Below are 24,518 nucleotides of genomic sequence, written 5' to 3' on the forward strand. Positions count from 1 at the left end.
TTATCTCATTTATGGATCACCTTGTGAGAAGCTACTGTGAGACCATGTGTATTACTGGTGTCCAGGCAGCTGAGCTACAGGCCCTCAGACAGCCCACTACCAGACCGCAGTGGGGCAAAAAGGAGGGAAAGGGATGAGTACCAGATGGATGGAGAACCAGGCTTCTCTTTCTCTCCAAACATCATTAAGATTTCCTTCCAAACACATGCCATATTTTTTTACAAAGAATTACCCCAGTCCTTCAGTAAATAGTTATGTAAGAAGCCTCGTGTAGACTTCTATAAACGGTACACAACCAAATATAATTTATGTCACTTCAACCTCAACACACTTCTCACAAATTCCTGTTGGCAGATCAGAAGTGGAACCAAAAATAGCAGATTATTGCTCTGGATAAACACATCAGCAGTTACTTAAGTCCCAGCGCCATGCCAGAGCCAGCCTACGCACCAAGATGGCAGATCACCCAAGGGTTTAAAATTTGCCATGAACTCCAGTGACCTGGGACCAGCCGACTGTCTATCCAGCAGGCTCATTTCCACGCTGAAGTTGCAAGAGTGAAAGTGATGTTTTACATCAGTGTATTTAATTACACTTATAAGTGAGGCTCTTCACAAACAACAGAAAGATTATTCAAAATTAAGAAATCCGAAATCTTTTAAGTCCTTTCAAAAATATAATAATTTAAACCAATACTCTCTTCTTTACAAAATAATATTATCTAAAAAGTGTAATTCACACCTGAAAACTGGTAATTTCCAATACCAAATAAGAGTTGAACTGGCATCTTGTGGTGTTTTGTTCAGTATGTATTAAAGAAAACCAGGCCATCTTGTAAGTACAGATTCTGGCTGTTGCTATTCTCAATTAATACATTTAGATGCTCAGCCATTCTTACGGAAGGAAAAACAACACCTTATTTGAATTTTTAAATTTATTAGAGTCTGCCAACAGCCGAGAGAAGTGCTTACAAATATAAATATGCTGAAAATGGGCAGATAAGGACTCAACAAAAATATTTTAATGATCTTTCAGAAAGAAAATAATCAAGCATTATACAGATTCAGAGTAAGATCCTATCACATTCACCTTTAAAGTAACCTTATAACTTGTATCTAAGTTCAGCATCATTCGGTAACTTTTCCTTAAGTCAAAGTCTAATCTTTTCAGCTAGTTAGTGTATGAGCTTACTGCCCATTGTGTCCAGTATCATGAGTGGATAATGCTCTTAACTATTCAAGTAATAACAACAAAGTGGTTTAATCTTCAGAAGTCCATTTGTTCCACTGAAGGTATGCTGTTAAAACAAAAACTATTTAAGATAATAATTATAGCTGTCATATTACAGCTTCTCCCATTTCACTGTGATAATTGAAGTTAAAAACTAGAATCATTAGATTTGTTCAAAATGAAAAATACTGATCTTTCCATTAAATGAAGCATGTTCTGTTTTAAGACAGGCTCTCTCAGCATTTATAACATGATTATATTGTACACTTCCTTACTCCACAGCTCAAAATACTGTGTCACCACCTAACAAAATTCCAACCCCAGTGCATTCAGGATCAGTTGCTGGTGCTGGCAATTTGTACATGTCTCACAGCAAATGTTATTCCAAGCTGTTGACCCAGTGCAGGGGGATCAGTACTTTTCATACTATTTTTGGCTAGGGGCGAGCTGATTTTTTAGCAGCTAGACTAGCATTATGGTTTGGATTTAGTACAGGGGTTTGTATGAATGTTGCTAATTTGCTTTGGCTTTTAGTTGCTGCTGAGAAATCAACAACTTCCCAGGTTTTGCTTGTGTACAGGTGTTGGGTGGTGCTCAGTTGCCAGCTGAGGTTGAACAATGGCACTGACACACAGACCTCCTTCCCAACCAAAACAAAGAGCAATGTAAGAAAATCAAATAGGAAGTTTGCCACCTGGGAAGAAGCCAGCCACTGAAGGAAAAAGACAACCTTCCTGTGCAACATGAGGATCTCTTCTTTTTAATCCTCACCCCCAACTTCACTGGAGGAGCACCTTCTCCAATTTTACTGTGATTTAGGTACAAAATGTGCTTTCACTTTGCTTTTATTTATTACTGTAACAGCTGAGCCTGTTGTTTGAGCCTGTTGTTTTTATTTTATAGAGGTGAAGAAAAATAGGATCCAACACTGAAGCCCCACATTCTGGACCTGGAAGTTTGCAGTCCATGCATCAGAAGTCAAGATTACTTTCTGATGCAAGCTTGCACTCAGTGTATCGCCCAATTTGCACAGCAAAATACTATTCCTTTTGCAGAACTAGTGAACCCTGCAGAAAACTAGATTAACCCTTGATCTGTATTTAGGCCCATTTAAGCTATTCAGTATCAACTGCCTACCTTGTTTATTAGGAGAATTTTGGGCACTCAACTTCACAGCTGTAGAGTAGCTGGTTAAAACTTCCACGGGTTTATTAGCTTTGTCTGTTACCTCCAGGCAGATGGACAGTTGTTGATACTGTGACAGGAAAATGTCCCCTTGGAGTGCTGACTTGAAAACAAACACCACCCATTTCCCCCAAAAACTGTAAAATACACTTTTCAATAGTAGAGTGGTGGCAGAGAGGGTGGCATTTGGACAGTGATGGTTGATTCACTTGGAAAACCCAGTCTCAGTATTCTGAAACTTCATTTCACAGATGCAGATGGATGAATACAGACATAATTCTCAAGTTTGACATAACCTTTGCAAGTTAAACACACAAGATCATAGTGGCAGGCTGAAGCTAAGCTGTATGTTAACCCTAGAAACTGAAAGGAACAGTTTAAATAGTTTAAATAGATCATCATGTTTCTCATGTTTCTTCTGAAAACTGCTACAGTATTGTGGTATCACAGGAATCATATCTAAATGCTAGCTGATCAGTTATAGTGCCACCATAAGTTTTCATGTTTGCAGTCATCCAGTGAATACCAACCCAAACCAACATGTTTCAATACACCGACCGATTAGACTATTTATTTTATAAACTTATTTTATTTCTTTGCTGTACAAAGACTGGAATGTAAAACAATTAAATAAATCTACATCAGTAACTACCTAAACATGCTACACATATATACAACTATTTAAGGTCAGCACTGGTACCATCGTTCATGTAGAGCTGGATGCAAAAAATGCAAACAGCACCTACACAGGGTAAGGCTTAACTCTTGACTTTTCTGAGTGGTTTTGGAAAAGCTCTGTAACACAGATATTGGCATTCTCTGTAAGATTTCTGAGTTGTAATCAATCTGCCATCTCAAGTGGATTGATTTTCTCTTCCCCTGGAGATCTCACTTTGAAAGGAAAGTTACAGAAAGGAACACAGTTACTGCCATTGTAGGAAATACAACTCTGAGTCATTTCACAAGTCAAATACATACAAACAAAACAACCCCAGAACAAACAAAAACCTCTACATATTAAAAAGTCAACTCTTCCCCTCAACCATAATGCAGCACAGCACAAATAATCTAACTTCTGTGCTCTGAGTTACTGCAATTCCCACATTTATTTTTAAACCACAACATCCTGCAGCACCGGGGCTCTTGACAGGCCTTCCAGCCAATCTCCACTGTCAAAACACGACATCCCCTCTCCCACCCCCCCTCCTGCTAAGGGCAAAAAGCAGCATGCTGTCCTGTCTGAAACAGCAACTCAACTCTCCTTGCAACTATTTCAAGCTGAGCTGCTGCACTCAGGCAGCTGAGAACTGACACACACTGCTCCACCTGCAGAGCTCAGCTCTGATGGGAAACTGGTAATGAGCACAGCACACATTTCTCTTCCACAGCTCTCCTATACTCCCACTCACCTTGGCCCACACACCATGTCCACACAATCACACGGCTACAGCACAGTTTCAACTTCATCAGAATGGTGACCTCTTTAACAACAACAACAACACAATCACACGGGGATAAAAACATCAATGGAAGACGCTACCTTCCACGGGAGGAACTGATGGCTCAGTTTCAGAAGTGACAGTATCCATATCTTCACAAGTTTTGGCACCTGACTTCCCTTGTTCCACCTCACATAGATACACATCAATGGGGCCTTTTGTGCTCTTCACATGTACTTCTATGCAATCCTATAATAAACCAACTTGCATATAAACCAAAGAACAAATCTTAAACACTAGTTACCACTTTTGCATGTATTTCAAGCAAACAGAGTAAGAACAGAAACACTGCTGTTTAAAATTGTGTTACTAGCTCTACATAAATTATAACTTGATTATTAATTCTATGATATAATTATATTTTAATACTATAATTAGATTATAAATAATATTATAAGTAATTAATATTATGTATATATGTCATATAATATATAATTATATAATGTAATTATTATATACATAATATTATTAATTATTAAGCACCATCCTTCTAACAAAGTTTCACTTCTGGCAAACATGCACCCTTCTTCATTCTTGTGCTGACCTTTAGATACATGACCAAGATTTACTATACACTTACTAAGAGTAACAAAAACTTGACTAGTCATAGAATCATAGAATCATAGAATTGGCTGGGTTGGAAGGGACCTCAGAGATCATCAAGTCCAACCCTGGTCCAACCTAGTCAATGCCACAGATCAAAAATGGGAGGACACATGTGGCACAGTGAGGTGAGGACAGAGCACAGCCCCCTCCCCCCATCTAAATAATCCATCCTGAACATCATCTACTAGAGTGCCAAAAACTTTTCTTTGTTTAACCATATTGTGTGCTCCACACTTCAGTATGACAGCAACAATAGCTGTATACTCATTAAGCAGTAAGACAGCATTTACATGCTGTTAAAATCATTACCAAAACATGCTTATTGCTCTGGTTGGCTAGAGGCACAATTCCTGTAGTTTTTAATGTACAAACAGTAACAGCTCTGGGAAGTTTCATTATCCTAGTAATTACCAAACTGAGAGAAAATGGAAGTCAGCTACTGACTACTGCTGCAAAAATCAAATCTGTGCACTTTCTTTGCCTTAAAACAGAAGCGTGTAGAACTTACCTCTTTAGGAATTGGTATTTCCAGTATGGTTTCCTCTGGAGCTTTGATTGCAATCACAATCTGTTCCTGAAATGTTTGAATGCTACGGATATCTTGGTATGTCACATAAGCTAGTGTATACATTGGTCAAGGACTTGGTAAAGTAATTTTCTGATGGGCAGAAGCAAAGAGGACAATGTTAAAATACACTGGAAGAGATACTGACTAAAGAGGTAAATAGCTCAGATGAGGTTACTTCAATACTAACTTTGTAAAATATATGGGCTAACAAGTGAAAAATATTTTTTGTTATTTCTAGCAAGAAAATCTCTAAAACATTGTAGATAACCAGTATTAATAAAACAAAATCCATTCGAGAAATGGTTTTCACAAAAGCTGTCCACAAAGCAGGCAGAATGCTGTCCTTGAGAAACCACTCCTTTTGATTATAGTAATTATGCACATAAATAATTTCTTGAAAAAACTATGGAATTAGTGTCTTTACCAAAAAAATAAGGTTTGTGGGAAAATTTTCCTGATATCATACAGAAAATAAGCCAATTTCAGCTGAGCACAAACCTTAACATTCTGCCAGCATTAGAGATAAGTAATACTTGATTGTAACCAAAGCCAAAATCCAATCTTTATGTCATATTAAAATAAATCCCTTTTCTGTTACCAAAACCCACCTGAAAGGTTAGACTGGTTGGTGCAATGGTTGTGAATAGTGACTGCACCGGTAGGTCAATCCCAGCCCGGAGAGACGTTTATAATAGGAGGAACAAGGAGATAATCTGACTGTTGCATCACCTCCATTCTTCAGTGGGAAGGTTGTACAAGCAGCACTCCTTTGACAACAAGCTATATTACACATGACACTGCAATCAGGGTACACAGCCAGTATTTACTAAAATAACCAATGAGTTCCTACTATGAAACTCATAATCAATTATCCCTGCACACCTGTGGCGCCAGCCTACACCTCTAACAGGATACTTGAGTACTTGGAACCAAGAGTATGCTGAAGTAATGAGAAAGTGAAAAGGATATTTTGCAGTTTCTTTGTCATCTGTCAGCTCAAATAACTGACAAGCACATTCCTTGATTAATTCATCCAGAGCTTCTTCCATTTCTGACAATTCAAAAAGTTCATCTTCAAGGCTTTGCTGGGCTCGTGCTTTTCCAGAAACAAGGCCAACATTAGAACCTCTATGAGAGTAAGAAAAGTTGTCTAGCATCATTATATAAATAAGAGGCTGTTTCTTGAAAACTATGTAAACTTACAGAAAACAACCAGGAACTCTGGCATCCTTTACTGAAATATAGTATATTGTGCTTGTTCATATAGTAATTCAGACAGCCTGAGCATACAGAATAACTTAAAATACTTTTTTATCTATTAAAAATAATTCAACATGCGTGAAAACACTCTCAAATGTATAAGCATTACTCATTTATAAATATTACTCAACACTGCTGGGGTTTTCTTGTTTCAGAAGCCAGAAGTTTCAAAGACAACTCACATCCACTGGATAACATTCTTGGATCTTTTCCGAATTAAGTCGACTCCATGCAAAACACTGGTGATGTCATACAATCTTCGCTTTGGTACTCCAAGCATTGTTGCTACTTCATTTAAATCAAGGACACCATCTGGAGCTGCTTTGACAAGATCCATGAATTTTTTGGTGAAAGTAACCAAGGACTGATCAAAACGACACTTTTTAGCTTTCAGAGTTCCTGTAAAGTTTAAAATATTTACTGTGAACTACTACAAGACTATGAAGTGGTTTCTAAAGAAACAAGTGATAAAGTAAAAATGAAAATAAAAGTCTGAAAGCAATACCCCTATTAACATTGACACCGAAATATAAGCTTTATATATGTGGTTATAAAGCTTATTAACCACATAGGTCTTCATTTGCTTGCAATTCTTCTATCTTAGTAGCATCTTCATGCTTTGAATGATGCTGTGAGATGTGTGAGACTAGTCAGCCGGAGAGAAACAACAAAACCTCAACACAAATTCACTCAAGCTACGGCTTCAATATTTCTCCCCAGGATGAACAAGTTGTGCACCTTTACTCACAGCATATCACACCCACTCCATGGCTGCAGATTGTGCACTCTCTACCATGAACTGACTGGTTCAACAACTCACTTTTTCGGACTGTGCTACTGTGAGATGTTGGAGACTATGCAGATGGAGAGAAAAAACAAAACCTCAACACAAATTCACTCAAGCTTCTATTTACACTTGCTAATAATAGCTGAAAAACAGTGTTTGTCAGCATCAGTCTTCCACTTTTCTCTAACACACTCTTCCCAGAAGATACCACCTTTACAGCAATGCAAAGGTATTCTCACAGCAGATTTACAGAAAAACCATGAAGGACACCTGGCATCATAAATGTCACTTCATCTAATGTGCAGCATTCCTCACGTTCTGCCTATATTGCATTTGTTTACACCATGCACTCAGCATTGTAAAAAGCATGCAATACTTCAAGAATCATCTTCACACATGGAGCACAGAAACTTACTTCTCACAAAATTCTTTTCACTGTTCACATTCAAGTTTGTCATTGGTGTCTAAGGAAAAACAAAACAAAACAACAAAAAATATAACTGACATAAAACAGTATTGACACAGGAAGAAAACGATTGGTTCTCCAGAAAAAAATACCCAAAGCAGCTCTAGATGCAACAGCCACCAGAGTGCTGACAGCTCAGAACACATCAAAAGAGACTAACTGCATACATCTTCTTTAATTCCTGACAGAATTTTCAGCCCTTAATCTCAGCACATCCCCCACTGCCTCGGAAAGCAGGAAACACCACCCAACTCCCAAAAACGCAGGCAAGGGTCACAACACAGCCTGTGCAAACTGCAAATACGAGCTTTCCCTACTCTGCTACTTGCCTTCCTCGCTACACCCAGGGTCTGCAACTCCGCTATTCCATCATCATTACACAAAGCTCCTGGTGATTAACACGGCCTTGACCTCCCTGCCCTTCAGAGCCACATTCAGAAAAGCATCACCATGGATGACTCATCTCAACACCGACACCAACAACGAGAGCCCCACACGCTTTCATTCTTACAATCATTCCCAAGAACAGGAACCTGCCAGCTACCTCTTTAAAACCTCATGAAAACTTTTACATCCCCTTTAAAATAAGCCTCTTTAAACACTTTCACAGGTGTCGAATCCAGCAGTCTGGCTGCTGCTGCTAGATACCTCAGAACAAGACCAAAACCAGCAGCAGCACAAGCTGTATAGAATGCTACCTGAACATCACACACGTTCCGAAAAGAACACAACACTCTGGCACTCTGCTGTCCTCAAACACAGATACAGCCTACTGAACCCCATCGAGAAGCCAGAGGCAACAGCTACGAAAACATCCCTTTGCACTATGACTGACATCACTGCATTTGCTTTGCCCGGGCAGCCTGCTAAGATGCGATGGGGAAGGGATGCATCTCAACGCCTCCCGCATCCACCGCTCCGGCTACGCCTGACACAGCTTTCCCACCCAGGGCTCTCCCGCCACACAGCCGAGGAAGGACTTGCGGCAATCCCAGTCCCATCTCCCGCCTCGGACACACAGCGCTGCGCAGCCGTCCCGCCCTTTCCCCGGCCACAGGCAGCACCTCCCCTCCCCTCCCCGCCCGACGCGTACCTCACTCACACGCAGCGTTTCCGGCGGCAGCTGCTTCACACGCTCACAGTCGAGCGGGTTGGTCATGTTCGCCCGGGCAAGGCCACGGCCTCGGCCCTGGGCCCTCACTCGCACCGCCGGCTGCGGCCTAGCGCGGCGAAAAGCCCGTCCCGCCCTTGCAGCGAAGAAATTGCAGAAGGAGAGTGCTCCTTCAGGCGCCTTCCCGGAGAGCCTGCGAGCCCCTCTCGGAAGAAGGCGCTGCCATCCCCACCTCCGGGAGGAGGGGGCGGCAGGAGCCTTCCCGCCTTCGCCGCACACCGCTATGGCCGCCTCCAGCCCCCGGCCCCCGCGCGGGGGCGGTTGGGCGCCAGAGCGCAACCCCCGCCCCGCGCACGCGCGTCCCCTCCCGCCGCCGCCGCTCCCGCTCCGCCCATCCCGGCGGGCAGCGCCTTCCCCGGGCCGCGCAGAGTGGGGTTTGGTCGCCGCCTCCTCCCGTACAACGGCTGCATCGTTTGGCTGGGAAAAGCCCTCCGAGATCATCAAGGCCGTCGCTGCCAAGGCCGCCCCAGCCCTTGTCTGGGCAGTGGGCGCTGCCGGCAAGGGGAGCTCCCTTGAGTGCTCACGGAGCTCAGGCGCGTTCAACAGGGTTCTGGGTTCTACCAGGAGGGAGCAGAGGTATCCCCCGAGGTACGCATGTACCTAAGGATGGAGAGAGCACCCTGCCCAAGTGCCTTCGTATAAATTGAGCAAATAAAAAACAGCTCTAACTTTTGGAAGAAAACCCGCACAGGGATGGGGATACAGGAAATTTCTTGTCTACTTACATAAAAATTTAATTTAATTTCTTCGCCTCGCTGAACCTCATACCAATTGTGCCTGTCCCATTGGCTCAACCAATCCATCAGCAGAACCTTTCTACCGTCTAGGCAGATCCCACCCTTCCCCTCCCAGGAGGGAAGGAGGCAGCGCCCTGCCCAAGCGCCGTCGTGTAAATCGGTGTGAGAAGAATTAGTGTTGCCTAATTAGTGTTGCCTTCTTGTCCAAAAAATATTGGGATACAGCTTGCTAAAGGTAAGAAGGCCAGAGCTATGTGTGTGAAGGGAGACAGAAATCCCATTCCATTGCCAAGGATAACTGGATGATATGTTTCTGTATTCACGGCTGGGTATTCTCCTCTAGGGCCAGAGAGGAGCCGAGAAATGGGGCTGGTGTGAAATACGCCCGTCTATTTAGCCTCCAGCAAGATGTCCCAGATCCTTTCGCAAATGCCGATTCCACTGTTTCTGCCCTTCCAGACTTCTGATAACCTTTTACAAGCACTGACTGTTGCCTTTCTTATTGGTCAGCATCAGCATTAATCTAAAAATTGATGAGATAGCATGAAACTCCTGTCAGACAAAAACATTTACTTAAAACAGAACAACTTTTTAAACTGATTGTTCTCAGCGGTAGATAGATGGCCTCTACCATACTTTACAACAGATTAAATCCATACTGGATTTCTTTTGCCTAAAGAATTTCTGAACTGTTTTTACTTCCTGTCCCTACAACTTAAATGAACCTTTTAGTCATTTCCCTGCCCTTGGAGCAGGAGCTCTGGAAAAAATGTGTATTTCATTGGACATTGTATAAAAATACCACTCTGGTGCAAGGAATTTAAAGTCAGAAAGAACCTTATCTTATCACCTGCCAGACTGGAGAGGATTAAACGACACTATTGTCATGAAAAAATGCTGAATTCATTTTATTTTACTAGCTGTTCAGTATCCCTTCAGGTTAGACATTCCTTTGAAAGAGCTCATGTCATCACTGATAGATCTGATGCCTTGACAGAGGATGGAGTTTTCTCCATAGTAATCACTTTTCAAGCAATTATTTACATGCTAATAATTGTCCTTGTAGAGGTGTGTAGAACTAAGGTGGATTGTTCTCATGCCATAATCAATTTACAAGAAAACAAAGGCAGAAAATATGTTACATCAAAGGCATGATATCTGTGTATCAGGAGACATAAAGCCTTGAGCTGTGCAGGTAAAGACCATGAAAATATTTTTTGTCAGTTTGCTGGGAGCTTAGACTGCCACAGATGCAAAAGGTTTTCCTGTCACAGAAGAAACACCACCTCACTGAAATGTAAAAATGCTCATTTTTTGTATGGGCAACGTGATCGTTGCTCTAACTCCTCTACAGTCATAAATGCAGTCCTATAAAGAATGAATATTTCTGCCCCTCAGTTACACTCTCAACTTGAAGACATATCTTACTGTGGTAATCACAGATTGTATAAACCAGCTGTGATAAAGCTTTTTTTTTTTTCCATCTGGAGCAGCAAAATGGCTTGGAATAGATGTCTTGGGTCACTTCAGTTTGAGGTGTTGCAAGAAATGTGCCTTGAAATATAAAAATCATTGAATATTATTTTCATGATTTTTGGGTACTCAGATATTAGGATGGCAGCTAAACACCCCTAATTTGAGGATCAGGATACATGAATTTCTGTATCAACCCAGGTGAAAAACATTGCATCAACATGTAACTGCTGTTGTTCTAGCCAGTTATAAGATCAAATTCTGTTGTTCTTGTGCTTCTCTGTCCTTGGCTACTGATGTATCTAACTGAGAATATAAAATCCCCACATCTATTCAGATACAGGAAGGTTTTTCTCTATTTATGAAAAATGTAATGCCTAATTATTTTTTAAATGAAAATTAGATTTTGGAGCAACTGAATGGACTATCAGTAGTACTGACTGTAGCATTCTGTTGAGCCAAGAGTTTGCTTCTAGAGTGTTGTCATTACTTACATTTTATGAAGCTGGTAATTAAATTTCTCCCATATCTTTATTATTATTGTAGATGGAAATGTAAAATATAACCCACCCAATGTCTTCTTGTTGGATATGAAAACAGTTTTACATTATTTTTAGTATCTCCAGACATTAACCATACACAAAATTATTCTTAAAATGAAAGATTTGTATATTTATCTGAAATTTTCTTCTGTTGTAGTGATTCGTAATCTGCCACCAGGGGGCAGTAATTCGTTGCCTCAATCTGATTTTTTAACTTGTATACACAGAACAGTGGTTTCAGTAAAATTTTGAGGGACTACAAGTGAAAGTCAAAACATATTTTTCTTAAAATGCTTCTCTTGCATAATTTAATGCAGTTATGTAAATATTTTAACATTTTACTTATGCGTGTTGTTTTTACTTCTATTTTAAGCAGCTGAAATTAGACTGCTTTGTAAAAGTTTTTACTGGTGAACCTCATGCAGCACTGTAATGGTTCAAAGTTTGAATTTAATGAAAATAGGATATTTTGTGGTTTTATTTTGCCACTATAATATTTTAAATTTTTTTTAATGCTATTACATAGAATCGTGGCATCAGGTTGGAAAAGATCTTTAAGATCATCAAGTCCAACCATTAACCCAGCACTACCAAGTCCATTGCTAAACCACGTCCTTAGCATCACATCTACAGGGGTTTTAAACATCTTCAGGGCTGGTGATTCAACCCACCAGCCTATTCCAGTGTTTAATTACCCTTTCAGAGAATAAATGTTTCCTAATACCCAATCTAAACCTCCTGTGGCACAACTTGAAGCCACTTCCTTTTGCTCTATTGCTTATTACTCAGGAGACCAACTCCCCCCTTGTTAGAACTTCCTCTAGTAGAGAGGAATACAGTCTCTTCTGAGCCTCCTTTTCTTCAGACTAAACAATCTCAATTTCCTCAGCCACTCCACATAAGACTTGTGCTCTAGACCCTTCACCAGCTTTCTTGCCCTTCTCTAGACATGTTCCAGCAACACCACGTCCTTCCTGTACTGAGGGGCCCAAAACTAAACACAGTATTTGAAGTGTGGCCTCACCAGTGGCATGATCACTTCCCTACTCCTCCTGGCCATACTATTTCTGATACAATCCAGGATGAAAGAAAAAAAGAAACTCTACAAGGAATGGCAGAAAGGGCAGCTAGAATCGGGGGCATATAAGGAAGCTGTTCAAGCAGGAAGAAACCTAGTTAGAAAAGCCAAAGCTCAGTTAGAACTATATCTAGGCAGGGAGACCAAGGGGAATAGCAAAAATTTCTATAGGTATATTAAGAGAAAAAGGAAGACTAGGGAAGGTGTGGGCCCCCTCAGAAAGGAAACAGGTGAACTAGATACAAATGGTATGGAAAAGGATGAGGTTCTCAATGACTTCTTTACCTCAGTCTTCACTAGCAAAGGCTCCAACGACACTCCTGAAGTCACATAAGACAATGGCAAGGGTTGGAAGGAAGAACATAACCCCCATCCAGGGAACTACAGGCTGGTCAGTCTCACCTCTCTGCCTGGTAAGGTCATGGAGCAGATCCTCTCAGAGGAACTGCTGGAGTTGAAGAATAATGAAGAGGTGATTGGGTATAATCAACACATCTTCACCAAGAGCACATCATGCCTGACAAATCTTGTGGCCTTCTATGAAAAGTCACAACATCAATAGACAAGGGAAGAGCAACCAACACCATTTACCTGGAGTTGAGTAAAGCCTTTGACACTGTCCCACATGACATCCTGGTCTCCAAGCTGGTAAAATGTGGGTTTGATGGATGGACCACTCGGTGGATTAAGAACTGGCTTGATGACCACACCCAAAGAGTGGCTGTCAATGGGTCTGTGTCCAAGTGGAGGCCAGTGACAAGTGGAATCGCTCAAAGATCAGTGCTGGGACCAGTCTTCTTTAGCATCTTTGCTGGTGACATTGATGGTGATATTTAATACATCCTCAGCAAGTTCACTGATGCCACCAAGCTGCGTGGCATGCTGGAGGGAAGGGATGCCATCCAGAGGGACCTTGACAGGCTGGAGAGGTGGGCCCATGCCCACCATGAAGTTCAACAAGACCAAGTGCAAGGTCCTGCATCTGGGTCGAGGCAATCCCAAGCACTGATGCAGGCTGGGCAATGACTGGCTTGAGAGCAGCCCTGAGGAAAAGGACTTGGGAGTGCTGGTGGATAAGTTCAACATGAGCCATCAGTGTACACTTGCAGCCCAGAAAGCCAACCCTAACCTGGGCTGCATCAAGAGAAGCATAACCAGCAGGTCAAGGAAAGTGATTCTTCCCCTCTACTCTGCTCTCATGAGACCCCACCTGGAGTGCTGTGCCAGTTCTGGAGCCCCTATTACAAGAAAGACATGGACGTGCTGGAGTGTGTCCAGAGAAGGGCCACAAGGATGATCAGAGCTGGAGGTGCTCCAGGGCTGGACTTATGCTCTAGACTTATGCTCTTGTGTCTCCTGTGAAGACAGACTGAGAGAGTTGGGGTTAATCAGGCTGGAGAGGAGGAGGCTCTGAGGAGACCTTATTGTAACCTTCCAGTATCTGAAAGGGGCTACAAGAAAGCTGGTGAGGGACTTTTTAGGATATTGGGTAGTGATAGAACTAGGGGGAATGGATTCAAACTAGAGGAGGGTAGATTTAGATTGGAAGTTAGGAAGAAGTTCTTCACCATGGGGTGGTGAAACACTGGAACAGGTTGGCCAGAGAGGTGGTGGAAGCCCCCCTCCCTGAAAATATTCAATGTCAGATTGGATGTGGCTCTGAGCAACCTGATCTAGTGGGAGGTGTCCCTGCCCATGGCAGAGGGGTTGGAACTAGATGATCTTAAAGGTCCCTTCCAACCCTGCAAGTTCTATGACTCAATGTTGTTGGACTTGGTCACCTGGGTACACTGCTGGCTCATGTTGTCACAGAATCACAGCATTACAGTGGTTGGAAAGGACCTTTGAGATCACTGAGTTCAACCATATACATGCAACAGGCAAAAAACTAACCCCCTACAATCTCAGCCACTAGAGCATGACCCAAAGTGCCATATCTACGTTTCTTAAATACCTCCAGGGATGGTGACTCAACCATCTCCCTGGGCAGGCTGTTCCAGTGCCTGACAATTGTTGATAAATACCCTCAAGTCTTTTTCTACCAGGCATCTTTCCCATCACTCAACTGCCGCCTTGTAGCATTGCATGGGATTGTTGTGACCCAGGTGCAGGACCCAGCACTTGGCCTCATTGAATCTCATGGAATTGGCCTTGGATCATTAATTCAGCCTGTAAAATTCCCTCTGAAGAGCCTTCCTACTCTCAAGTAGATCAGCACCCCTACCCAACTTAGTGTCATCTGCAACCTTACTGAGGGTGCACTCAATCACCTTCTGTAGAGAGCTGATAAAGATATAGAGAAATAGCCCCACACTGAACTCTGTGGAGTTGTGTACTGGGCCCAAAGTCCTGAACTGAATGGAGTTAAATCCATCTGGCAGTCACAAGTGGTGTTCCCCAGGTCTGGGCATTGGGTCCTCTTTAATACCTTTATCAGTGATCTAGATGAGGGAATTGGGTGCTTCCACAATACGATTGCAGACATCACTAAGTTGGGTGGGATCTGCCTATTCGGTAGAAAGGTTCTGCTGATGGAATTGGATTGGCTGAGCTAATGGGACAAGCACAATTGGTATGAGGTTCAGCGGAGCTAAGAAATGCAATTAAATTTTCAGGTAAGTAGACAAGAAACTTCCTGTATCCCCATCCCTCTGGGGTTTTCTTCCAAAAGTTAGAGATGTTTTTAAGTTGCTCAATTTATACGAAGGCACGTGGGCAGGGTGCTCTCTCCATCCTTAGGTACATGCGTGCCTCGGGGGATACTTCTGCTCCCTCCTGGTAGAAGCCACAGCGGTGAGAACATCTCCGGTTGAGCGCGCCTGAGCTCCGTGAGCACTCAAAGGAGCTCCCCTTGCCGGCAGCGCCCACTGCCCAGACAAGGGCTGGGGCGGCCTTGGCAGCGCTGGGTTCGGCGCTGAAGAGGGAGCAGCCGCCGACCCGCACTCTCCCCAGCCCGCGGCTCCCGGCGCGATGGAGGCGGCCATGGCGGCCGAGCCCCGCCCCGCGAGCGCTGCCCGCCGGGATGGGCGGAGCGGGAATGGCGTCGGCGGCGTCGGGAGGGGACGCGCCTGCGCGGGGCGGGGCGGGGGTTGCGCTCTGGCTCCCAACCGCCCCCGCGCGGGGGCCGGGGGCTGGAGGCGGCCATAGCGGTGTGCGGCGAGGGCGGGAGGGCTCCTGCCGCCCCCTCCTCCCGGAGGTGGGGATGGCAGCGCCTTCTTCCGAGAGGGGCTCGCAGGCTCTCTGGGAAGGCGCCTGAAGGAGCACCCTCCTTCTGCAATTTCTTCGCTCCAGGGCGGGACGGGCTTTTCGCCGCGCTAGGCCGCAGCCGGCGGTGCGAGTGAGGGCCCAGGGCCGTGGCCTTGGCCTTGCCCGGGCGAACATGACCAACCCGCTCGACTGCGAGTGTCTGAAGCTGCTGCCGCTGGAAGCGCTGCGTGTGAGTGAGGTACGCGTCGGGCGGGGAGGGGAGGGGAGGTGCTGCCTGTGGCCGCGGAAGGGGCGGGAGAGTGGCGGGAGAGCCCTGGGTGGGAAAGCTGTGTCAGGCGTAGCCGGAGCGGTGGATGCGGGAGACGTTGAGATGCATCCCTTCCCCATCGCATCTTAGCAGGCTGCCCGGGCAAAGCAAATGCAGTGGTGTCAGTCATAGTGCAAAGGGATGTTTTCGTAGCTGTTGCCTCTGGCTTCTCGATGGGGTTCAGTAGGCTGTATCTGTGTTTGAGGACAGCAGAGTGCCAGAGTGTTGTGTTCTTTTCGGAACGTGTGTGATGTTCAGGTAGCATTCTATACAGCTTGTGCTGCTGCTGGTTTTGGTCTTGTTCTGAGGTATCTAGCAGCAGCAGCCAGACTGCTAGATCTGACACCTGTGAAAGTGTTTAAAGAGGCTTATTTTAAAGGGGATGTAAAAGTTTTCGTGAGGTTTTAAAGAGGTAGCTGGCAGGTTCCTGTTCTTGGGAATGATTGTAAGAATGAAAGCGTGTGGGGCTCTCGTTGTTGGTGTCGGTGTTGAGTCATCCATGGTGATGCTTTCCTGAATGTGGTTCTGAAGGGCAGGGAGGTCAAGGCCGTGTTAATCACCAGGAGCTTTGTGTAATGATGATGGAATAGCGGAGTTGCAGACCCTGGGTGTAGCGAGGAAGGCAAGTAGCAGAGTAGGGAAAGCTCGTATTTGCAGTTTGCACAGGCTGTGTTGTGACCCTTGCCTGCGTTTTTGGGAGTTGGGTGGTGTTTCCTGCTTTCCGAGGCAGTGGGGGATGTGCTGAGATTAAGGGCTGAAAATTCTGTCAGGAATTAAAGAAGATGTATGCAGTTAGTCTCTTTTGATGTGTTCTGAGCTGTCAGCACTCTGGTGGCTGTTGCATCTAGAGCTGCTTTGGGTATTTTTTCTGGAGAACCAATCGTTTTCTTCCTGTGTCAATACTGTTTTATGTCAGTTATATTTTTTGTTGTTTTGTTTTTCCTTAGACACCAATGACAAACTTGAATGTGAACAGTGAAAAGAATTTTGTGAGAAGTAAGTTTCTGTGCTCCATGTGTGAAGATGATTCTTGAAGTATTGCATGCTTTTTACAATGCTGAGTGCATGGTGTAAACAAATGCAATATAGGCAGAACGTGAGGAATGCTGCACATTAGATGAAGTGACATTTATGATGCCAGGTGTCCTTCATGGTTTTTCTGTAAATCTGCTGTGAGAATACCTTTGCATTGCTGTAAAGGTGGTATCTTCTGGGAAGAGTGTGTTAGAGAAAAGTGGAAGACTGATGCTGACAAACACTGTTTTTCAGCTATTATTAGCAAGTGTAAATAGAAGCTTGAGTGAATTTGTGTTGAGGTTTTGTTTTTTCTCTCCATCTGCATAGTCTCCAACATCTCACAGTAGCACAGTCCGAAAAAGTGAGTTGTTGAACCAGTCAGTTCATGGTAGAGAGTGCACAATCTGCAGCCATGGAGTGGGTGTGATATGCTGTGAGTAAAGGTGCACAACTTGTTCATCCCTGGGAGAAATATTGAAGCTGAAGTGTTTACTAGAGAAGTTTTCTTACACATGCACCCACATGTACTAACACACACCCACACACATTCTCTTGAAGCATCTGACTGGAATATTACTCAGTGATGCAATTTGATCAGTTATGAAATACCTAGTTTGCTTTGCTGGGGAAAAGGCAGTCAGTCATTTGCTGTGGGGTAGTTTTTAAACAACTCTGGCATCAGATGAATGCCTGGGTTACACGTCTTTTTTGTGCTTTAGGAATAGGTACTTTTTAATACTTTTTGCACACATAAGTTACAGTCTGCAGCTATAGAAGCAGTTCATCAGTTTCTTTTCTTCTCTTTCTATGATTATGCTCATAATGGATACACGTCGCCAGGAGTCTCTCTTAAACCTTTGGTGTCTTGATTTGCATTAGTAAATTAAACAATGGCATCACCAATCTTTTTTCCCTGAGAACAAATATTACAGAGTTTGTTCATATATTAAGTTTTCTATAGTAGGTTGCTCATATCCAGGCTGAAACACTCCCTGAAACCAGGCTACCTCCTGAAATGTGCCTGAATGTTCACCACAAGGGTGTGAAGAAAAGTTCTAACAGTGTCATGGTGCTCATAGTTAACTAATGGTTTAATTGGTCTTCATTCAGTAGTCTGAGCTCACATTCTCCAGAACATATACAATACAATTCCATAACTACTAATGTTCTATGAAGTCATGAGCATTCAAAGCTTTAAGATGCATGCTTGCTGTTGATGTAATAATGGTATTGCTTTCAGACTTTTATTTTCATTGTTACTTCATCACTATTGCTTCTTTAAAAAACACTTGATACTTGTTTAGTAGTTCACCCTAAATATTCTATCTAAACTTTACAGGAAGTCTAAAGAGGTGTCGATTTGATCAGTCCTTGGTTTATTTAACCCAAAAATTCATGGATCTTGTCAAAGCAGCTCCAGATGGTGTCCTTGATTTAAATGAAGTAGCAACAATGCTTGGAGTACGAAAGCGAAGAGTGTATGACATCACCAATGTGTTGGAGGGAATCGACTTAATTCAGAAAAGATCCAAGAATGTTATCCAGTGGATGTGAGTTTTCTTTGAAACTTCTGGCTTCTGAAACAAGAAAACCCCAATAGTGTTGAGTAATGTTTATAATTGAGTATTTGAAGTATTACTAAGTATTCTAAGTTATTCTGTATGCTCAGGCTGTCTGAATTACTGTATGAACAACCATCAAGTACAAATGCACAATGGAGTGCATTTTAGGAGAATAAAGGATTCCAGAGTTCCTGGTTGTTTTCTGTACTTTACTTTCTGTTTAGAAAACAAGCTCATATTTATATAATGATGCTAGACAACTTTTCTTATTCTTCTAGAGGTTCTGATCTTGACCATGTTGTTAGAAAACCACCACAGCAAGAAAGCCTTGAAGATGAACTTTCTGAATTGTCATCCATGGAAGAAACTCTGGATGAATTAATCAAGGAATGTGCTCGTCAGTTATTTGAACTGACAGATGACAAAGAAACTGCAAAATATCCTTTTCACTCTCTCATTGCTTCAGCACACTCTTTTGGTTGCAAGTACTCAAGTATCTAGCGAGAGGCGTAGGCTGGTGCTCAGGTGTGCAGGGATTCTTGATTAGGAGTTTCATAGTAGGAACTTACTGGTTATTTTAGTTTATACTGGTCCCTTAGTGCCAGGACTTGTGAATATGGGGTTACTCCTTTCTGTCTATAAGAGGCCTCATCAACTTGGTCTTCTAGGCCTGCAGCAGAGCCCCACTATTATGTCCCCTGTCCTTGCCCTCTCTTTAATCCTTACTCATAAGTTCTCAGTTGGCTCCTCTTGTATCCCCAGGCAGAGCTTTGTGCACTCCAGCTGGTCATGGATGTAGAGACTCATCTCCCCTGTCTCTCTATTCTAAAAATTCTTTGTCCTTCTGTTCCAGCACTCCAGTCACAGAAGTGTTCCCACCACATCCCTGTGATTGCGGTAAGATCATAGCCCTGCAACCATGCACACATCTCCAACTCCTGTGCTACCTGTGTTTGTGTAGAGGCATTTAAATTGTGCCCTTGATGAAGCAGACTTACTGTCTGGAAGTGCTTTGTGCTGCACTTGAGGTGCTCTGCTGCTGACCTGTGATCCTTCTCCAGGCTCTGGGCATCCATTGCTGGCACTGGTGTCAAACTGTCAGGATGGGGATGGTTGAGGTTCTGCTCCCCCAGCACTGTTAAGTGTCAATCTGTCTTCACCAGCTTGGCAAGTCTAGCATTGTTCTTCCCCTTCTCTGACAGATGGAGACCACCACCCCCAGTAGTCCAGTTTCCCAAAGCAAGTTCCGTGGTCTAAGTAGCTGAACCCTTGTTAGTTTCTCAGTTTCCTACTTAAAACAGCATCTGTGAAAACTGTCTCAAATGTGGGATTTTTTTTAATACCGCATATATCAATTTTTGGAAACCTTTTCCTTCCTAGAAATAAAAAATGTTTCTAATTTTTAGCCAATTCTTAATTTTACAAAGCTAGTATTAAAGTAATATCAGCTGAGCTATTTCCCTCTTCTTAAGTCAGTATTCTGTTCCAATGTATCTTAACATTGTCCTCTTTGCTTCTGCCCATCAGAAAATTACTTTACCAAGTCCTTGACCAATGTATACACTAGCTTATGTGACATACCAAGATATCCGTAGCATTCAAACATTTCAGGAACAGATTGTGATTGCAATCAAAGCTCCAGAGGAAACCATACTGGAAATACCAATTCCTAAAGAGGTAAGTTCTACACGCTTCTGTTTTAAGGCAAAGAAAGTGCACAGATTTGATTTTTGCAGCAGTAGTCAGTAGCTGACTTCCATTTTCTCTCAGTTTGGTAATTACTAGGATAATGAAACTTCCCAGAGCTGTTACTGTTTGTACATTAAAAACTACAGGAATTGTGCCTCTAGCCAACCAGAGCAATAAGCATGTTTTGGTAACGATTTTAACAGCATGTAAATGCTGTCTTACTGCTTAATGAGTGTACAGCTATTGTTGCTGTCATACTGAAGTATGGAGCACACAATATGGTTAAACAAAGAAAACTTTTTGGCATATATATTCATAATATTAATTATTAATAATATGTATAATATTAATTATACTATTAAAATATAATTATAATATATAATTAATAATCTAAATAGCTATAATATTTGTAGAGCTAGTAACACAGTTTTAAACAGCAGTGTTTCTGTTCTTACTCTGTTTGCCTGAAATACATGCAAAAGTGGTAACTAGTGTTTAAGATTTGTTCTTTGGTTTATATGCAAGTTGGTTTATTATAGGATTGCATAGAAGTACATGTGAAGAGCACAAAAGGCCCCATTGATGTGTATCTATGTGAGGTGGAACAAGGGAAGTCAGGTGCCAAAACTTGTGAAGATATGGATACTGTCACTTCTGAAACTGAGCCATCAGTTCCTCCCGTGGAAGGTAGCGTCTTCCATTGATGTTTTTATCCCCATGTGATTGTGTTGTTGTTGTTAAAGAGGTCACCATTCTGATGAAGTTGAAACTGTGCTGTAGCCGTGTGATTGTGTGGACATGGTGTGTGGGCCAAGGTGAGTGGGAGTATAGGAGACCTGTGGAAGAGAAATGTGTGCTGTGCTCATTACCAGTTTCCCATCAGAGCTGAGCTCTGCAGGTGGAGCAGTGTGTGTCAGTTCTCAGCTGCCTGAGTGCAGGAGCTCAGCTTGAAATAGTTGCAAGGAGAGTTGAGTTGCTGTTTCAGACAGGACAGCATGCTGCTTTTTGCCCTTAGCAGGAGGGGGGGTGGGAGAGGGGATGTCGTGTTTTGACAGTGAAGATTGGCTGGAAGGCCTGTCAAGAGCCCCGGTGCTGCAGGATGTTGTGGTTTAAAAATAAATGTGGTGGGAATAAAGGTTAGATTTTTTGTGCTGTGCTGCATTATGGTTGAGGGGAAGAGTTGACTTTTTAATATTTAGAGGGTTTTGTTTGTTTTGGGGTTGGTCTTTTTTGTTTCGTTGGTTGGGGTTTTTTTTTTTTGTTGTTAATGTATTTGACTTGTGAAATGACTCAGAGTTGTATTTCCTACAATGGCAGTAACTGTGTTCCTTTCTGTAACTTTCCTTTCAAGGTGATATCTCCGGGGGAAGAGAAAATCAATCCACTTGAGATGGCAGATTGATTACAACTCAGAAATCTTATACAGAATGTAAATATCTGTGTAACAGAGCTTTTCTAGAGCTGCTTGGATTTGCAAACTTAATAACATGAAGTGTTGCCAAGTGTTGTTTTACATTTAAAACAGCAGTGGCTTGGTTAAGTGCTTTCACAGAATCACAGAATGGGTTTGGTTGGAAGAAATCTTAAAGATCATCTAGTTCCAACCCCCCTGCAGTGGGCAGGAATACCTTCCCACTTCCTTCACAGGATTGCTTATCTTTCCAATTCAGAAGATGACATAGAATTGCTCATAGGAGCTTTGTTTTCATTACCACAAAATCACAGAATCTGAAGGGTTGGAAGCGACTTCTGGAGATCGTGTAGTCCGACTGCTCTGCCAGCGCAGGGGCTCACCTAGAGTAGGTTGCACAGGAAGCCCTCCAGGTGGGTTTTGAATGTCTCCAGAGACACAGAGTCCACAGCCTCTCTGGGTAGCCTGATGAGCTTCAATGAGATCCCTCCTCAGTATTTTCTTTTATGGGTTGAACAAATACAGCTCTCTCATCCTTGTATTTTAGATGTCAAAGAAAATGCAAAATATCCAGTCCAGCAAAATATCCAAATGCATCATCCAGTCCCCTAATCATCTTAGTGACTTTGCACTATACTCTCTCCTTTAGTTTCATGTCCTTTATGTACTGAGGGGCCCAGAACTGGATGCAGTACTCCAGGTGTGGCCTCACCAGGGCAGAATAGAGGGGGAGGATCACCAGGGCAGAATAGAGGGGGAGGATAACCTACATTGACCTTTTGCCACACCCTTCTTGTTGCACTCCAGAATGCCATTGGCCTTTCTGTCCACAGGGGCACATTGCTGGCTCAGGGTCATCCTGTTCTCCACCAGGACTCCCAGGTCTTTTTCCACAGAGCTGCTTCCAAGCAGGTCAGCCCCCAACCTGTGCTGGTGCATGGGGTTTCTCCCTAGGTGCAGTACCCTACCCTTTCTGCCCGGTTTTCCAGCCTGTCCAGGTCATGCTGGATGGCAGCACCATGGGCTGGTGGCAGCTACCCCACCCAGTTTTGTATCATCAGTAAACTTGTTGATCATAATTGCATGTAATCTTCAGAGCTTTGGGGTAATGATATCTTTAGCTTATGAAGTAATTTTAATTGACAGAAATGAAAAATTGAAAATATGTTTGTTTATCCTATATCCAGGGATAAAATGAAGCAGTTTGCTCACTTTCCCAGTGACCCCCATCCCAGCTGAGAAGAATCAGGAAGAGAAGTCCCATTGGTTGAAATACATCTGGATTGAATGAAATGACAAAGTAGTAGTGGGAGCAGCAGGCCCAGAGGGAGGAGCTCTGGGAAATGCAACTCCTCACCCTCAGCACAGCTCTCCCTCTGTCATGAGCATGAGAAGTGGTGTGGGGTACACTTGGCAGATAGGTTGGGGCAGATGCACTGATTTAATCTTTCATTTGACTTGGGGCTGCTACTGTTCTGCCCTCCATGGCTGGCCTATGATTCTGTCCCAGTGAAACCTGGATAAACTATTTTCTCAAACCTTCCACAATCCTTAAGAGAATGTATATAATAAAGAAATGCACTTTTTAGTTCTGAGGCTGGGCTACCACTAAGCAGGATTGTCGAATACAAATGTAATAAAGAACTGGTGTATTGGAAACCTTCACTGCAAGGAACAAGATGTATATCTACATGAGAGGTATGCCTTACCCTGTGTAGATGCTGTTTGTGTTGTTTGCAGCCAGCTCTGCATGAGCTATGGTGTCAATACTGACATTAAATAATTGGGCTTTTTGTAAATATGTGTATCATGTCTACGTAGTTATTTATGTAGATTTACTGAGATGGTTTGCATTCTGCCTTTGTACAGCAATTAAAATAAGCATATAAAACTATTAAAGCTTTTAAAATAGTCTTAATTGCTCAGTCTAATGAAAAGTGGGAGTTTGTGTTGGAATTCTCTGGATGGTTGCAAACATGAAAACTGATGTGAAATTTTTTACGTTGCTGTTCTGTTTTGGTGGGGAAAGAGGCCTATGTGTCAGTGTCAGTGTTAAGCCTCAGCTGTCAACTAAGCACCACCCATCCCCTCTCTCACTCCACTTTGGTGGTGTGGTGGAGAGAATTAGAAGAGGAAAAGTGGGAAATCTTGGGGGTTGAGAGTACAGATCGATAAAGCAAAAACCATACATGCAAGTAAAGCACAAAAAGGAACTGATTAACCACTTCCCATTGTCAGGCAGGTGTTAAGTCAGTTCAGGTTTCAGTAATCTCCAGGAAAGCAGGACTCCATCCTCCTTCATGGTGACTTAGGAAGAAAAGTGCTATTGCACTGGATGTCCCCCATTTCCTTGTTTGTCCAGCTTTATGCACTGAACATGACAGCATGTGGTATGGAATATCCTTTTTGTCCATTTGGGTCAGCTCTCCTGGCTGTGCCCTTTCCTGGCTTCTTTTCATCTGCACACGAGCAAGACATGAGACGTTGGTAAGTCCTTGATTTCTCAGCAACAACTAAAAATCTGAGTATATTATCAACGTTGATATGAAAACTCGGGACTAAATCCAAACCACAATGCTAGTCTAGCTACTGAGAACATCAGCTCAACCCTAGCCAAAGCTGTCACAATATGAAAAATACTGATCCCCCTGCACTGGGTCAACAGCTTGGAATAACATTTGCTGTGGGACATGTACAAATTGCCAGCACCAGCAGCTGGGGTG

The 24,518-nt window shown here is 43.0% G+C and overlaps 2 protein-coding genes across 9 annotated transcripts; one reads left to right on the forward strand and one right to left on the reverse strand.

The window, feature by feature from the left end:
* Nucleotides 1–2,984: 2,984 nt before the first annotated feature.
* Nucleotides 2,985–9,097, reverse strand: LOC139795216 (transcription factor E2F6-like). 2 transcript variants are annotated; one of them, XM_071741918.1, is made up of 7 exons: nucleotides 8,695–9,097; nucleotides 7,551–7,599; nucleotides 6,531–6,747; nucleotides 6,057–6,216; nucleotides 5,029–5,142; nucleotides 3,956–4,103; nucleotides 2,985–3,306 (listed from the first exon to the last, which is right to left on the reverse strand). In XM_071741918.1, exons 1-7 carry the CDS (start codon nucleotides 8,758–8,760, stop codon nucleotides 3,257–3,259), a joined length of 804 nt encoding a protein of 267 aa, XP_071598019.1. In that variant the 5' UTR covers nucleotides 8,761–9,097; the 3' UTR covers nucleotides 2,985–3,256. The 2 variants fall into 2 exon arrangements, with proteins under 2 accessions (XP_071598019.1, XP_071598018.1); XM_071741917.1 differs by having other exon boundaries at nucleotides 8,704–9,043.
* Nucleotides 9,098–15,687: 6,590 nt separating this feature from the next.
* On the forward strand, nucleotides 15,688–23,694 carry LOC139795218 (transcription factor E2F6-like). Of its 7 annotated transcripts, XR_011725424.1 has the most exons (9): nucleotides 15,689–16,047; nucleotides 17,064–17,112; nucleotides 18,473–18,683; nucleotides 18,974–19,132; nucleotides 20,258–20,372; nucleotides 20,924–21,071; nucleotides 21,736–21,813; nucleotides 22,629–22,707; nucleotides 22,983–23,694. XR_011725424.1 is itself a non-coding variant. In XM_071741920.1 (8 exons), the coding sequence occupies exons 1-7, from the start codon at nucleotides 15,982–15,984 to the stop codon at nucleotides 21,771–21,773; spliced, it is 786 nt and encodes a 261-aa protein (XP_071598021.1). In that variant the 5' UTR covers nucleotides 15,689–15,981; the 3' UTR covers nucleotides 21,774–21,813; nucleotides 22,629–23,694. The 7 variants fall into 7 exon arrangements, 4 of the variants coding, with proteins under 4 accessions (XP_071598023.1, XP_071598021.1, XP_071598022.1 ...); XR_011725423.1 differs by having other exon boundaries at nucleotides 21,736–22,707; XR_011725422.1 differs by lacking the exon at nucleotides 22,629–22,707 and having other exon boundaries at nucleotides 21,736–22,208.
* Nucleotides 23,695–24,518: the final 824 nt, after the last annotated feature.

The sequence above is a fragment of the Heliangelus exortis genome, chromosome 3 (assembly GCF_036169615.1).
Source record: "Heliangelus exortis chromosome 3, bHelExo1.hap1, whole genome shotgun sequence".
NCBI classification, from domain to species: Eukaryota; Metazoa; Chordata; class Aves; order Apodiformes; family Trochilidae; genus Heliangelus; species Heliangelus exortis.